Source organism: Myxine glutinosa, chromosome 11, assembly GCF_964187855.1.
Source record: "Myxine glutinosa chromosome 11, kmMyxGlut1.1, whole genome shotgun sequence".
NCBI lineage: Eukaryota > Metazoa > Chordata > Myxini > Myxiniformes > Myxinidae > Myxine > Myxine glutinosa.
In genome coordinates this window covers 109,651,962-109,669,861 of record NC_136271.1, presented here as the reverse complement: position 1 = coordinate 109,669,861, position 17,900 = coordinate 109,651,962, and the positions used below count along the sequence as shown (strand labels likewise).

The window sequence follows — 17,900 nt, the reverse complement described above, 5'->3', positions numbered from 1 at the left end:
GAGTGTACCCTGGTGAGTGTGTATACAATGATGACCCCAGTGGGTATACCCTGGTGAGTGTGTATACAATGATGACCCCAGCGGGTGTACCCTGGTGAGTGTGTATACAATGATGACCCCAGCGGGTGTACCCTGGTGAGTGTGTATACAATGATGACCCCAGCGGGTGTACCCTGGTGAGTGTGTATACAATGATGACCCCAGCGGGTGTACCCTGGTGAGTGTGTATACAATGATGACCCCAGTGGGTGTACCCTGGTGAGTGTGTATACAATGATGACCCCAGTGGGTGTACCCTGGTGAGTGTGTATACAATGATGACCCCAGTGGGTGTACCCTGGTCAGAGCTGGCCGTCCTAATGCGTGGGTGTACCCTGGTGTGTGAGCATGTACACCATGTTGGCATGAAGCTGGACAGCACCATTTTTACCATCAGGCCCACATATCCCATCATATGAATTATGTATCAGTTTCCAGTTTCATCGTTACCCGAGTTTGAATATAAAAATGTAACTGCCTGTTCCTGTGTGCAAGTGTTTATCATTTTTATACCCATCGACATCTTGCTCAACGCCATTCGCCATTCGCCATTCGCCATTGTTGTTATTTGCTTAATGGCAAATATTATTTTTCACCCACCTCGATTTCGATTATCTTTGACACTAAAACAATATTGCTTCATGTTAATGATACAAACAGGCAACAGACATCCAATGCATCCGAGAGTTGATAACATCCCATGCTCATGTTGAGTCTTCACCTAGATCGCAGGCTTTGAGGCCCTTACACATCTAATGTTCAAACGGCCTTCCAAGGTTTTCTTTTGCAAGGAGAGCAAAGGACACTTTGATGGAAATGATGCCCGATCGGAACTCTTCATTTCAGACTGTTTGATCGCTCCACCTTTCCTCCTCCCCACTTATTCTCTGTGCAGAAACCCTGGGCGGGCTGGCTTCCCCTCATGGTGATGATGGTGGGAATCGCCGTGTCCGTTCTTTACCCGACCATGGACTGAGTCCGGCCACGTGTGACCAGAGACTGCTCGCTCTTCCACCGCGCTGCTGTTGTTTGGATAAACCCTGGTTGGACTTTGAGCACATCCCGTAATGCAAGACCGGGAAAGTTGATGTAACTCGCAGTTTTCTTAAACTCCCAAGCGCTGCTCGTCAAACATCTTTTTCGATCGTGGCGGGCTCTTCCGCATGCTGGTTCCATTACGATGGGTAGTTTACCCATGCTGTCATTTACAGACACGTTATACCTTGCACGTTGGGGGACAAACTCAAGTTGCTTGTTGTAAAATAGGATTGGGAACGTGATTTGGTTTTCTGAGGTTACTGTGTGCGCAAAGAACCAGGTGCGAGTTTGCGGGGTGGTACTTGGCAGGATATGGAACAATTGTGCTCTGAAGGATGGAGAAATTGGATGAAGTTAGAAATTCATATACGGGGCATCAAGCCAAAGAAAGCATTTGATAAACTCCATTTGGTGTTGATAGTATCCAAAGTTTTCTCGACCGCACCTTCGCATCGTTTTGCCAAAACCTTGTCTCCAAGGTGTACCCAGCACATGCACAATGTAATGTACCCAGATGTCATGACTACCTGTGCCACATAAACATTTCAGGGTGGTGGACATTCTAATGGGATGCAGTTTAAGGGTGGTTCTGCATAGGAAATCCCAGTAGGATGCAGTTTAAGGGGGGCGTTGCGTAGGATATCTCAGTAGGATGCAGTTTAAGGGTGGTTCTGCGTAGGATATCTCAGTAGGATGCAGTTTAAGGGTGGTTCTGCGTAGGATATCTCAGTAGGATGCAGTGTGAGGGTGGTTCTGCGTAGGATATCTCAGTAGGATGCATTGTGATGGTGGTTCTGCGTAGGATATCCCAGTAGGATGCAGTGTAAGGGTGGTTCTGCGTAGGATATCCCAGTAGGATGCAGTGTGATGGTGGTTCTGCATAGGATATCTCAGTAGGATGCAGTGTAAGGGTGATTCTGCGTAGGATATCTCAGTAGGGTGCAGTGTGAGGATGGTTATGCATAGGATATCCCAGTAGGATGCAGTGTGAGGGTGATTCTGCGTAGGATATCTCAGTAGGATGCAGTGTGAGGGTGGTTCTGCGTAGGATATCTCAGTATGATGCAGTGTGAGGGTGGTTCTGCGTAGGATATCTCAGTAGGATGCATTGTAAGGCTAGCTCTGTGTAGGATATCTCAGTAGGATGCAGTGTGAGGGTGGTTCTGCATAGGATATCTCAGTAGGATGCAGTGTGAGGGTGGCTCTGCATAGGATATCCCAGTAGGATGCAGTGTAAGGGTGGTTCTGCGTAGCATATCTCAGTATGATGCATTGATGCAGTGTGAGGGTGGTTCTGCGTAGGATATCTCAGTATGATGCAGTGTGAGGGTGGTTCTGCGTAGGATATCCCAGTAGGATGCAGTGTAAGGGTGGTTTTGCATAGGATATCTCAGTAGGATGCAGTGTGAGGGTGGTTCTGCGTAGGATATCTCAGTAGGATGCAGTGTGAGGGTGGTTCTGCGTAGGATATCCCAGTAGGATGCAGTGTAAGGGTGGTTCTGCGTAGGATATCCCAGTAGGATGCAGTGTAAGGGTGGTTCTGCATAGGATATCTCAGTAGGATGCAGTGTGAGGGTGGTTCTGCATAGGCTTTCCCAGAATTATGCAGTTTAAGGGTGGTTCTGCATATGATATCCCGGTCGGATGGAATTTGAGGCTGTTTCGTGTGTAGGATAGCCCAGTAAGATGCAATTTAAGGGCGCTTCTGCATATGATATCCCGGTCGGATGGAATTTGAGGCTGTTTCGTGTGTAGGATAGCCCAGTAAGATGCAATTTAAGGGTGCTTCTGCATATGATATCCCAGTAGGATGCAATTTAAGGGCGCTTCTGCATATGATATCCCAGTGGGATGCAATTTAAGGGTGTTTCTGCATACGATATCCCAGTATGATGCAATTTAACGGCGTTTCTGCATACGATATCCCAGTAGGATGCAATTTCGGGGTGTTTCTGTGTAGCATATCCCAGGGGGATGCAATTTAAGGGCGTTTCTGCATATGATATCCCAGTCGGATGGAATTTAAGGGTGTTTCTTGTGTAGGATAGTCCAGTAGGATGCAATTTAGGGGTGTTTCTGCATATGATATCCCAGTATGATGCAATTTAAGGGTGTTTCTGCATATGTTATCCCAGTATGATGCAATTTAACGGCGTTTCTGCATATGATATCCCAGTCGGATGGAATTTAAGGGTGTTTCTTGTATAGGATAGCCCAGTAGGATGCAATTTAGGGGTATTTCTGCATATGATATGTTCCAACAGGATGCATTGTAAGAGTGCGACTCCATTCATTTAAATGTGAGCACATTCCTGCAAAGCCACGATCAAATTTCATGGGATTTCCAGCCAAGAAGAAAAGAAAAGTGATTGTGCGTATTTATTGGCTTAGGAAATGCTGAGATGTACGCGTTGAGGAAAGGCCGGTAGACAAGTGTGATTTTGCAAGTGTCCAAGGGATTTGTAGAATGTGAAATGTGCAGTTACGGTTTTTTCAATGTGGCGCACCAATCTCGTATGCACCATCCGTTCAAGTGGATAGTAGGTCCGAATGAAACATTGTCTTGAAAGGAATCCACTGGAAGACTCAATAGTTTGTCATTTTTTGTTTTAGCTGGAGTGCCAGCAAACAATTGCCAACTCTTCTTGAAAGGCTCGGAGGGATGTTTGACATCCGCAACTGGATGCTGGCAAAGTGAAGAGCCAGCTGTACATCACTTTTAACAGGACACGCATCTTGTGATGCAACACCTTGTCGAAGGTGATAACGCAGTGTTTTAGGCTAGGCAACTTTAGGCCTACCACTACCCAGTCAAGACGACTCAGAGGTGACTATGCCATCTCTGAGCTACCTTGGCACTCCAAGAAGGTGCACATTTTGGGTCGCTGTCACAATTACAATTGACCTTTCTGCATCAGACAAATTTGGAGAACCCTGTGTGTGGTTACAAGAATCCATAATCGTCAAAATGTAAAAGATACGAGTCCAACCGACTCAATGTTTCGGTAAAAAAGAAACAAAATTCAAAATGTGGAACATTTCAGCCGCGGTAGGTGTCCTTCGTCGGTCACTCGCGTTCAAATCTTTAAACCTCGAATTGTTTGTTCCTTTGCGTTTCTGTGTTAGTGCTCACCATTTCTGTAATTAAGAACAAAATTGATTAAGAACAAAAAAAAAAAAAAAAAAGAAGATTTGTTATCATTGGTCTCCTGACTACATGAGCATCGTACCATAACATACGATGGCCATGCATGATGTGCGCAGTCTCTAACGTGAATATAAATAAATAAATGCAGTACAGCATGGAAACTCGTTAGTTGCTTGCGGAAGTCTCTTCTAAACCTGAGTAAACGCCATAAAGCAAAGAGCCTGCCCCTGAATTACTTAGCAGACTGATGACGTCATCAGCGAGAGGTTTATTTATTTATTTGATGATCGTCTTCATGCAGGTGCTAATGTGAAAACTGCAAAACTGAGTATCGAGCACACTTAATCTCAATGAACATAGAGTACGTGCAAGTTGAATGTAGAAGATGTATATCTATCAACGTGGCATTGGATTACACCTGCAGCAGGTGCATAAAATGCAGGTAACGAGTTTCCAAAGGAAATGAACTTATTGCGGTGTTTGTTTTGCTCTCTTTTACAATCTTTATACCAAATACATGAAGTGTCACGATTTTACCTTGCTGCCAGGTTGCACCGTTACACCGCCCTACAATTTTGATGAGATGATCTTCACGTTGTTTGTATATTTTACAGAATATAATAACATAGATATCCAGTTATGCTTTCTTGTGTCAACTGTAAAATATGAAAACTATATATTTGTATAAAATAGGAATGAAGTATGAGATGGTGTGTGTACATTGTTCATTTTTTTTTTTGGAACCTGTCCATTTTTGAGATGCATGACCGAACTGTGTAGTGTCCGCGCGTGTGTACGTGTGCGAGAGTGTGCCTTCACAAAACGAAAACACCTATTATATGACATTAAAATATTACTCTCACTCCTTTGAATTGATGTCCTAGTTTTTTTGTGTGTGAAACCAAAGTATTGTCGTCGCTTTATCTCGATTATAAGATTTAACAAGTCAGGAGACGACGATGGTTCACGAGCAAACGGTATTCAATGACAAAGGACGGACTACAACCGAAACAGGCCAGGCCCGGAAATGTCAAAACGAAGGTTACTGACCTTGAAATGAGATGGAAAATAATGTTTAATCAGATATGAAGTTAGTTAGCTACACAATACCGAAAATTCGGTGAAAAATGAAATGAAAAAAGAAAAAAAAAAATGGGAAAAAAATAAAAAGAATAAAATGAAAGATCGAGCTCCGTGGGGCCAGACACATGACATTGGCCTAACCAAATATCGAAACCCCTGTCAGATTCCACCAAACCCCTCGGAGAAGGTGTAGCTTGAACTCGATTACCCCCTAAAAAGACATCTTTTTCGGGCGTGGCTCCGCCCATAAAGGGCGCAATACGCCCACTCTGGGCAGGACACAACTAGATCATGATATCAACCTCCCACCCAAGTTTCATCAAGATCGGATGATATCATCGGGTAGTTATGCTGTGGACAAACAGACACACATAGACGGACGCACACACATGACGGATACAGTGATCACTGGATAACTCGTGAACCAATTATTTTGATACTTTCCATCTTTCCCAGTCCATAGAGGCCTTTTGACCCTCCTTTCCCAGGCCATCACCGTTTCAACACCACCTCAACCGACCATGTAGTAGCCATATATACAGCATTAGCACTCATGTTTTATCTGGGTGACGTGGACACAAGTTAGACTTTGCAAAGGGCTCTTTAGGGCAGTGTAGGGTTTTTTGTGAGGGTCGGGGGGTTGTTTGTTGCACATGGTAAAACAAATCTATTTACAAAATTAGTCACAGGCCACAAACATCACTGCTCCTCTAATATTTTCAGGACACGGAAAACAAGTACTTCTTGCTCTGATTTATCACCTCGCTACCAAAGGTGGACCGAGGTTATGTTTTCACCCATGTGTCTGTCTGTCTGTCTGTCTGTGAGCAGGTTATCTCAAAAACTTATGGACGCATTCGGACGAAACCTGGTGGACAGGTTGGGTGTGTGACATGGAAGAATCGATTCGATTTTGCTGAAGATCTGTTCTGGATTCGGATCCGAGAATTTTTGTTTTTTAATGATTCTTCACCATTGAGAGATAGGGCCAAAACTGATATATTGCATGGTATTTGAAAAAGTTATGGACAAACTATGACAAAACATAGTTGATCAAGTTGGTTAGGAGAAGAGAAGAAACTGATTCGATTTTGGTTCAGGTCCGAATCCAGATCCGGCCTATCATTGGGATACAAAAACATAAACTTTTCAGCCTGGCGGAGGTTTGCGCTCTACCGAGTGCCACTCTAGTCTTAACTTGAGTTTCTGCATTTTTAAATACAGTAATTATCCCTATTTACTTTGACTTGCTACTCACCCTGCCCTACTTCCCATTATTCACCTACAACTTATCTATTCCACCCTGGTGTTGGCTTAGCGGTTAGGGTGCGGCTTGGGATCCAAGGATCCTGGGTTCAAATCCCGGTCGATTGCTGATTTAACGCCAGGGGGGTTGACTCAGCCTGTCATCCTTCTGAGGTCGGCAAATTGAGGACCAATTCACTGGTAATTCCCTCTGTGTTGCAAGTGGCGACAAACAGGGTTGGTGGCAGGAAGGGCATCTGGCCATAAAACATTGCTTCAAAAAGGGGATCACGGTGCCCGAAAAAATGCCAGCCCCTACTCTGCGGGGAAAAATGGCCTCTAAAGGTGGTCAACTTATCTATTCCATTTTTGAGGTTTATCAACTTCCATTTTCAATTCTTTTCGAGTTATAATGTTGGAATTTTGTTTATTTTTCACAACAATGTCACTTAAAACCACACGGGTCAATATTACAGGTGAAGACGTCCAAAATACTGCAAATTTTGGGCAAATCCATGTCATACAATTTGTGAATCGACACTTGTTTGTTTTTTAGACAAAAGCCTCAATCCAACGTTTCAGCTGCGGAATCTCTTCGTCGTGGACTACTCGATGGCCACATGAGGAAATGGTTAGATCTGAACTACCCTCCTGGAGAGACAGAGCAATTCAGGTATGCAATGAATCATACTACCAAGGGGGCAACCATTCATAATTATCAGAAGTGTTTGGAGAGGGAAAGGAAAGGTGTAAACAATTTGGGAATAGAAGGGAAAAGACTGTAAGAAGTAGAATAAAACACATTTAAATAAAAAGAAGTATGAGAAATTGATTGAATTTGCAGGAAGGAAAGAAAAGCTTACGTTTTGAGCATTAACCCTTCGTCGGAGAAAAAGCGACACACCTTCGCGAACAAGATTAGTTGTTGATCCTGAAACGTTTGAGGGTTGAGTTAGGGTGTGACATACTCGGTTGGGTTGTTTGGCCTCTGACTTCCTGAAACTCTACATTTGGACAAATTGGTGGGCACAGAGAAAGCCAAACTCATGGTGATGGCTCCCTCAAAATAATCAGCTCATGCTGCTGGCACATTTTCTTGACCCACACAAACTTTACGAGCAGGAGCAAATCTACTTTGTGTTGTGTAAGCCATCCTCGAACAACTCTATATCCCAGGCTTCCACCGTGAGCTCCTTGTGTTTATTTGGGGTCAGGTGGAGTATCATTTTGTTCGACTTTAAAGCCAAAGCCAGGCCTTGTGATTGCCAAATGGCATGTGGTTGTCGAGCACAACATGTCCCGCAGTGTGGTGGCATGCTCATGCAGTGTCGCAGGGAAACTCACATCTGTCCCCCTCGTACATTGCCCACCACAATCCTTGCATTTCCTACGATAAACCACATCCTTCTAATTCTCTCTTCCTGGGTGATATTTGAGCTCGGTAATGATAGATAGATGGAGCAAGTCACTACTGTTACTGTTACTGTTACGTATCCTATGCAGATGATAAAGTTTCTCCACTTGGCTCGATCGGTTGCCAAGTTCTGCACCTCTAGTCTTCCATTGTGATTCCGCATCATTGTAGTATATCCTGCATGGTATCCTGCCATTTGGTACGTGATCCCCCCCCCCCTCCCGGGACGCTTCCTAGTGCATGGGCAGAGAGTGCAACAGTTGCATCTGACTCGCTGTCTGGATACATGCTCGAATCTCCATAATTGTGCATGATCAATCAAGCTAAGTCTGAGACGTGGTTTGAACGGTCTTATTTGTGGCTCTTGCTATCTTATTCCGAAGATGCATCGAGAAGCCAATGTATCGAATCCATTAATTAATTTGTTTCTTTTGTGGTCCTGGGCCATGCCTCATGACCAGGCATCAACACAGACAGTACTTGAGAGTTGTAAAAGTTTATCTCCAGTTGTGAGTTGACTATAGATTTCCAAAATTGATGTCAAAGAATTTACCGAGTTCTGGTCATCTACGAGTTCTGGTCATCTACGGCATTCAGCTACAGTCACTGTTCAAACAAACCTTTCATCCAAAGTATTCAAATGCAGTAACTGTGATTATCTCATGACTAGGGATGCCCATGTAGTCACAGTGTCAGGGCTGATCTTGTAACTAGGTATGCCCATGTAGTCACAGTGTCAGGACTGATCTTGTGACTAGGGATGCACATGTAGTCAGTGTCAGAGCTGATCTTGTGACTTGGGATGTCCATGTAGTCACAGTGTCAGGGCTGATCTCATGACTTGGGATGCCCATGTAGTCACAGTGTCAGGGCTGATCTTGTAACTAGGTATGCCCATGTAGTCACAGTGTCAGAGCTGATCTTGTGACTAGGGTTGCCCATGTAGTCAGTGTCAGGGCTGATCTTGTGAGTGGGGATGCCAATGTAGTCACAGTGTCAGGGCTGATCTTGTGACTAGGGATGCCCATGTAATCACAGTGTCAGGGCTGATCCTGTGACTAGGGATGCCCAGGTAGTCACAGTGTCAGTGCTGATAAATACTCATGGAAGCGCAGTAGTATAGTAGTGATGACTTCCATGGTCTCTGCCAGCAGAGCAGTAACTTGTCACTGGCCAAGTCAGTGAAGGATCCAAATCGATGAAGGAAGGCCCATCGGTAAGATGCATCCACACCCAGATAGTCTGTATCGTAATGTAACTAACGGCTAGTAGGAAACGAGTAGGGGGCAGCGAGGCCTTCATGCACTCCACCGTTAAATTAAACAGGAGTCGGAATGCCTGCCTGCTCGCGCAAATACCTGCTTGAAGGTTGATCTGTATTGAAGCGAACACGACCCATTGCCATCCGTAGACTGACACGAGCACATTATTGGTACAATGGAACAGAATACCTGCGATTGTTTTTGCTGCGACTGTATAACTAAGTGATGCCTCTGTCGTTATTGCACTCATTAATACCCTTCGCCTTCCAAAAATAAAATAATCCCCCGTCACCAATTTTCCTCTTCCTCCCAAATGATCCTGAATATTATATGAATGAATGATCGTTTTAAGGCCATTTTCCCTGCTGGAGCAGGGGTTGGCCTTGCGGGCCCCATGACAATCATGGTTCCCTGTTTGAGGCAATGTTTTTATGGCCGGATGCCCTTCCTGACGCCAACCCTTGGTCACGCTCTTACATAGCGCAGGGATACGGTGTACACACCATGATCATTCATCCCAGCAAGCTGGTACTCAATTTGCCGACCTCGGAAGGATGACAGGCTGAGTCAACCCCCCTGGCGTTAATTCAGCGATCGACCGGGATTCGAACCCAGGATCCTAGAATCCCAAGCCGGCATGCTAACCGCTAAGCCAACACCAGGGCTTAATCCTGAATACATGATGTAAATGACCACTGGCATGCTCCAACAGTGCCCAGGTAACGCTACTGATGCAAAGTGCTTTTCCGCTCTTCAGCTTTCTAATCAATTGACCAATTCCTGTTCTAGTGGGTGGGTCACTGCTGATTAATTCATTTGGTACATTATTGTCAGCCACGTCTATCAAGTCAGGTAGTGGTTTCCATGGATTGCTGTCGATATTAGCTCAGTGCTGTAACCCTTGTAGTCAAATATGCGACTTTCTAAATGACCTAGGAATGCTAAATGAGGCCTTTTGTGCGTTTTTACACTGATTCGGTTCTGCTCGATGGGCAATTTTAACCTGGCGTTGCTAATGTGAAATATGTGATTTAAATAGCCTTTAAAAGTTAATTTTTAGCATTTAGAGTTACACGATAGAGTGACAACTTCAAAATGGTTCATCATAATTGTTCTGATCCTAAATGCAAATCGGACTCACGAGAAATATCCGTGGATGAGACGAGTCAGGTTCCTATCATTTCCTGTTAATACAATTTATTAGTTAGCAGCGGACGTGGTTATAACACACACACACACACACACACACACACACACACACACACACACACACAAACACACACACACACACACACACACACACACACACACACACACACACCGACGCTTCTCCTTTCACCAAAAGATGCAAAACTTTAGTATCATTTCTCTTGTGGCTCCGGAACCAAACAAATATATATTTATAAAGGCATTCATTCTCAAACATGATATAAAAACTTACCCTGTGCATCAACAAGCCCCATATATGACCTCATTGGTGTCATGAAGCACAGAGGTTTGGGTAGAATGACCATCTACAAACCTTTGGCGTTTCATGGGCCCATATCATCGGGAGTTTTTGCAATACGGACCGCAAGATAGCAACTATTTGGACGAGTTGACCAGGAAGTTCCCCATCTGTTTTTTGTTGTGCAGAGGCACATCCCTTTTCTCACAGATACATTTACTAGTATTTTCGGCTTCTTTAAAAGTTTTTGTTGTTGTTTCATTCTACAATCCTTATCTGGGAGGCGTGAAATATACCCAGGCCTCCTCGATTGACCACATTACAAGCGGTTTGTGTGAATGCATGCTGAGAAATCTGGGTGGATTACGTCATTTCAAAAGTGCCATATTGTTCATCCATATCAGTGAGGATGTACCCTGAGGCTGGCTTGATGCTTGCACATGTTCCGTTCCCCTTGCATTCCCTCTTTTTGTCCCCCGTCGCACCACGGAGCGAAAGGGGGACTATGGTTTTCCCCTCCGTCCATGTGTGCGGGCGTGCGTGCGTGCGGGCGTGTGTACGCAAAGGACCGCATTCGAATTTGGTGTGTGGGTGCAACCCACGTCAAAATCCAAGATGGCCACCGCCATTTATGTCTGAACCTTGTGAGCGGAATATCTTGAAAAATAAGCGAAGTACCAACTTCTAATCTGGTGTGTGGGTGTATCTAGGCATGAGGAAGAACCCGATTGAAAATTGGGTCGCCACGTCAAAATCCAAGATGGCCGCCGCCATGTATGTCTGAACCTTGTGAGCAGAATATCTTGAAAAATAAGCGAAGTACCAACTTCTAATCTGGTGTGTGGGTGTATCTAGGCATAAGGAAGAACGCTATTGAAAATTGGGTCGCCACGTCAAAATCCAAGATGGCCGCCTTGCGTCTTCCACTTTGTCAACTCATCACTTCACCGACGGGGGACCTAGGCGTAACGCTTGTTCGGAGTCTTTTTGATGACCAAATTGCTCAAATATCTTTAGAGCTCACAGATACTTCTGCTTCAGCTGCCTGGGCCTCAATAAGGAATTGATAACCTTATTGGATAGCTTGATGGGGTTTTCTCTAGAGTTCTACTTTTTCAGGTACATTCGGAAGTCGAGCCTTCTGGCACTCAGAAACCAGCTTTAATATTGTCCTCAGTAATCCATTCAGATTACTGTCGAGTGCAGTAGCCAAATCCCAATTCTGTGGCCTGATTGATACCATCATATACTCAGGAGATACTCAGGAGAGCCAGGAAACAATATCTCTCCGTTCTCAAGACCGAACTCTCTTATCTGTCTCCCTCTTCCAAATCCTGGTGGCGTCTGGTCATATCTGTTTCTGGTGTTTGATCCCCCTCCATCCCTTCCCTCACCTCAAATGACCACACGGCTGACTCCGCACGTGAAAAAGCTGAATGCCTCAACTCTGTGTTTGCCTCTAAATCTTGTGTCCCAAACCCATCCCTCTCTGTACCCACCGTACCCAGTCGTACCCAGCTGCTCCTGGACTCTGTGTCCTTTCCTCCTGACAAGGTGGAAAAGTTTCTGTCAACCCTCGACTCTGACTCTGCAAATGGACCTGACGGCATCAGCCCACGGGTCCTAAAATCCTGTTCTTCCGTTCTTTCACTCCCTCTCTCTGTTCTCTTCACCCTTTCTTTTGCTCAAGGTCATCTGCCATCTATTTGGAAATCAGCCAACATCACCGCTTTGCACAAAAAAGGTGCAAAAACAGATCCTAGCAACTACAGACCAATCAGCCTTCTCCCAATTATCAGCAAAGTCATGGAATCCATCATTGCTTCGGATATGAAATCTTTCCTCTTCTCCAATGGTTTGATCTCTGACCATCAATTTGGTTTCAGACCAGGTCACTCTACTCTGGACATGCTGCTTCTGCTTTCTCAACAATGGATGGAGGTCCTCAATGCCAAACAGGAAATTAGAGCTGTCTCCCTTGACATATCACGTGCCTTCGATACGGTCTGGCACTCTGCTCTGCTCACCAAACTCTCCTCCTTTGGTATCCATGGAAATCTCCATGCATGGCTGGCAGACTTCCTCTCGAGTCATAGTCAACGTGTGGCCCTGAATGGGTTTCTCTCATCTCCTCTTCCTGTTCAGGCTGGAATTCCCCAAGGCAGTGTTCTGGGCCCTGTGCTTTTTCTGGTCTTCATCAATGATCTCTCTGACTCTCTTGAAAATCCTCTCTATCTCTTTGCTGATGACTCTACTCTCTGCCGCTCCATTCCTCATCCCTCAGATCGGCAGTCTGCAGCCTCCTCACTCTCTGCAGACCTGGACAAAATCACTGACTGGGCAAACAAGTGGAGCATGTCTTTCAATTGCTTCTCACATTTTCATGAACAAATGAACATGAATTTCATGGACAATTGATGAACAAATCTCACACTCTTACCATGTCTCTCCGAAAAGACCGACTGGACAACCCTCCCATCCACTTTCTGAATAATCCTCTCCAAGAAGCTCTGTCACTCAAGCTTTTGGGTCTCACTATCTGCCATGATCTTTCCTGGGAAAACCACATTTCAAATCTGGCATCCAAAACCAGTCGCCCACTGGGCATCCTCCGTCGTGCGAAGTCCTTCCTTGGCCCACCTGAGCTCCTCACCACATACAAGGCTTTCATCCGCAGCTCAATGGAATACTGCTCTCCCCTCTGGGCTGCTGCTCCTGCCTCACACCTAGTTCGTCTTCACACTGTTGAAACCAAAGCGTTCAGAATCATTGGAATCTCCCGCGATGAAGCTAACTCTGAGGGCCTTTCACTCTCTCACCGCAGGCAGGTTGGTGGTCTTTCCGTCTTCTACCGACTGCTCTCCGGCCTTGCCCCCCCCCCCCCAGCTCTCTGGGCTCTGCCCCCAAATATTCCGACAGGTCGCACAAGATCTGCCTGCAACCCTCTTATGGTTAAACTGCCAAAATCAAGACTCTCTGCTCACCTTCACTCCTTCATTCCTCTTTTCTCCCACCTCTGGAACAAACTCCCCCACTCTCTTCAATCCCACTCCTCCCTCCAGGTCTTTAAAACAGCTGTTCTCCACCATCTCTTATCTTCCCCCATCCAAAACCTTGATCTTTTCTACGCCCCGCTAATTTCACCCCAAATCCACTTTTTTGAAATACCAACTTCTTTCCTGGAAGTCCTTGGTGTCCTTGTGTTTTATACTTCTCCCTCCCCCCCCCCCCCCCCCTTTCCCGCGCCTCCTCCCCCCAAGCCCTCTCCCTCCCACACATCTCCCGATGTCCCTGCTCTCAAATGTTGTGTTTGTGTGCTTCCCCTTCTCTCCCGATCTTGTCTACCACTCCCTCTTTTTATATGTTTTGTTTGTCTGTTTGATTTGTTTGTGTGATAAATGTTAGCTCTTTCGCGAGCCTCGATTCTGTATACAAAAAAAAAAAAAAAAAAAAAAAAAAAATTGATTATAGGCCAACTGATATCAAAGTCTTCTTTTATATCATAATGCCCAGACAAGTGGTTGGCAAAATTGAGATGAAGTGAATGCCTATCTGCTTTATTACATTGTCTGTCCAGGTTGGGCTGCTTTATTAGTCCCCTACCGGTGTGCACCGGAGGGGACTATAGGTTTGCACTCCGTCCCTGTCTGTCAGTCTGTCAGTCTGTCAGTCCATCATGCAAAGAACAGTTTTCCGGACTTTTTTTCTCCACTCGTAATGCTAATGATTTCAAACTTGGTACGTGGTTTCCTCATGATAAATTACAGATCAAGTTCGAACTTCACGACGTTTCGATCATTTTTGACAAAGCTATGGCACTTTGAACTTTGGTAATTTCCCCAACAGTTTTCCGGACTATAATTTGGAGTGCGGTAAGTCAAAGCTGTTAATATTCCTTGTTTTAACTCCAATTTACATTCTGTTTCCACTTTTAGTGAGAAGTAGGGATCTGTGCAACCATTCATGAACTTTATTTGGTGCAAATTGGATAATTTTTAGCCAAGTTACCTCAGACCGTGAGTTGGTAATTATATAATTCACACATAGTGCTATACGTGCAGGCTGCTCCACGGAGCGACCTTGCGAGCTTATTTTAACTCCCATTTACATTCTGTTTCCACTTTTAGTGAGAAGTAGGGGTCTGTGCAACCATTCATAAACTTTATTTGGTGCAAATCGGATAATTTTTAGCCGAGTTACCTCAGACCGTGAGTTGGTAATTATATAATTCACACAGTGCAATACGTGCAGGCTGCTCCACGGAGCGACCTTGCAGGCTTATTAGTCCCCTACCGGTGTACACCGGAGCGGACTATAGGTTTGCACTCCGTCTGTCCATCTGTCAGTCAGTCCGTCACGCAAAGAACAGTTTTCCGGACTTTCTTTTCTAAACTCTTAATGCTAATGATTTCAAACTTGTTACATGGTTTCCTCATGATAAGTTACAGATTAAGTTCGAACTTCACGACGTTTCGATCATTTTTGACAAAGTTATGGCACTTTGAACTTTGGTAATTTCCCCACCAGTTTTCCGGACGACAGACTGCCGGTAGTAGTCCGTGGGCTGATCCCTTAAAAACACAAAATTCGTCTGCACCTCTTAGATATTAGCTTTCTGTGTTTTATTTTGTACATATGTGTTTAAGAAAACATTTTAACTTGGGAAACCCTCTGAGAAAGTGTCCATTCTGCCTCAAAATTACGTTTCAACCGTGTCACCCCCTGTTGAACCGAAACTAACAACTTTCAATTAGAACATTGTATTTCGCATGTGTATACATCTTTACAATCACTTGAAGTGGGTTTCTAACTTATTCTAACATGCTGATTACAGATACAGAGACCACAGACTGTTCAACCTTGTTATGTTACGATATTCTCTAGGTCATTCTTTACACGCGGATTGTTGCAAATCTCAACCGCTTTTGCATACACAGCTTGGTCAGATGTGATTACAACAGATGGTCTGCCGTGTTCAGTGTTAGTGGCCTGACAGTCCAGCAGGTCCACAACGTTGCTCGCATTGGTCAAAGCTGTATACACCGTGGACAGATCTCCGGGTGCTTCGTTGATCACAGGCATGTACCCTATGTTATGGGAAAGCTGTCCCTCATCGGTGCTACACAGGATCTGGTTTTGTCGGCTCCATCCAGGCACCACCTGCAACAACAAGAAAGGTGCTCGTTTCAGAAAAGGCATTATTTGATGATGTTTTCTCAAAAATATTATTGATTTATTTTCATGACGCATGCATTATTTATGGGTGTGCCCACGACCCTTCGGACTTTTAGATTCATTGAATCAAAATAAAGCCCACGACAGGTACCGTGTTGGAAGGAGGTATTGTCCGAGGCGTAAGCCGAGGATTCTAACGACTGGAATGATGGTACCTGGGCTTTAATTTGATTTCAATGAATCACAAAGTCCGAAGGGGAGAGCTCAAACACTTTTAAATACTTGTCTTTTAAAGTCCTTTTAAAAGTTTGACATATGAAAAAATACTAATCCTTAAATCAGTAGCTAGCCTAGGATACCAATCCTGTTTATAATGGGTGCCGTAATTTTGTAATGCAAATATTTATCGGCTGTTTCATCACGTCGTGAAATGTTTTCTGTCACGGTAGGCCTAGCCAAAGAAGTAGTGTTGTTGGCACACAATGCTAAAGAGCAATATCTTACCTGTGTGTAAATGGCATCTGGGAGTTGGAGGTCGGGACAGAGCCGTGATAACAGCCAAGGTTTGACGATATTTGACGATATTTGATGGGATTTGCGCATCTCCTTCTTGTTGGCGAAGTTCCCCTATGGCACTTTCGATTTCTTGTATCTTGCTTGTAGACACGGTGTGACCAAATTTGTTCCAGATGGTCACCAGTTCTGTACCCCCCTGTTATTCTTCGAACAGCCATGGCCAATGAAACGTGCTTCGGGGTCAGAATTCTACCACCTCTACAGCAATATAGGATGTCTTGGCAGATGGAAAGCACCTTTTTGTGTTTGGCATCGTCAAGCTTCACAAGCGTTTCAGTGAAGTGTTTTTCTCCGGAGACTATCCAAGATACCATGTTGAAAAGGATGCTTGGAATAGAGGATTCCGCAAACTCTGTTGTGCAGCAATCAGGTGTTGGTGGCCACCTCATGTTTTCAACTTTTTCGAGTTCCTTCCGGATATGTAGACTGAGATAATATGCATTGTCCATAGACGTTTGCTCGTCGTCTGCTGGTGAGAAATTGAAATCATCTTCGACATCTTTATCCTTCAAAGCACGTTCCATGTCTTGACAGGTTTGAATCACCATTCCTATTTCCATTTGACATGAAAACAACACCTCTGATTCATTCTTTCTGGGTGGGCGATAGAAACGCAATTTGTCTCCGAAGTGGTTTAAAAGTTTGTCTTTTAGATGTCGCAAATTGGGATTCGTACACGATCCATGACGAACCAAAGCTGCAACGAACAGGTTGCGTACTGTCGCCATGGTCCATATTGCTTGCTCATCAACTACCGACTTTTGGCTCATAGTGACTGTTCGACAGGACATGGTCTTTCCGACGTTTCGCGGCATCGCACAATTTACCCCACGAAGCTGTTGTGAACGTGACTTCCTTGCCAGGAGTTTCACTGTACCCATGACAGACGCACTGGTTCCATTTCACCGGTGGCATCGTGGCTCCTCAACGTCGACGAATCACTGTTGTCAACCATCTTTACTGTGGTTGGAGTCTTTAGGTAAAGAAGCCTTTGCTGAAATGACCCGTAGAGCATAAGAATTTGTGTAATCATGGTAGCATACATCATGCTTCATTAAATCCCCTGCGATGGCATCTGTGCCACCACGTGCCCCTCCTGCAAGATGATTGACAATACGACCGTCGTTACGTACGGCTGCTGCTTCTTTGAGTTTCTCCACTGCAGAGAGCAATGTGAATGGTGTGGCCTTGTGTTTTTTTCGTCGGTCTTTTTTATCTTGTTTGTATAGCTCTTGGCATATGATACACTTTCCCAGATCAGTGGGTTGAACTTTAGAGCGTGTAAATCTTTTTTGTGGGGAACAACCGGCGATTTCATCAAATGCATCCTCAAGTGGTGAACGAGCTACACGCTTCTTTTCCATCGAGCGTGCACTCTTTTCCAGGGTGTACACTTTGTAGCAGTTGATATGTTTCACGATGCTACTGGCTTCGACTGGCAGTGGAACTGTTCCGTCAATGTGTTGTTTGAGG

At 44.7% G+C, this 17,900-nt stretch overlaps 1 protein-coding gene across 1 annotated transcript in view; it reads left to right on the top strand.

Moving 5' to 3' along the window:
- The window catches only part of LOC137437003 (uncharacterized), a 232,528-nt gene extending 228,235 nt beyond the window's left edge, over nt 1–4,293 (top strand). Inside the window, exon 21 of the mRNA XM_078786993.1 lies at nt 935–4,293. Within this exon, the coding sequence (XP_078643119.1) occupies nt 935–1,015 (81 nt within the window). The 3' untranslated portion in view covers nt 1,016–4,293. The remainder of the gene's footprint in view (nt 1–934) is intronic.
- Nucleotides 4,294–17,900: the final 13,607 nt, after the last annotated feature.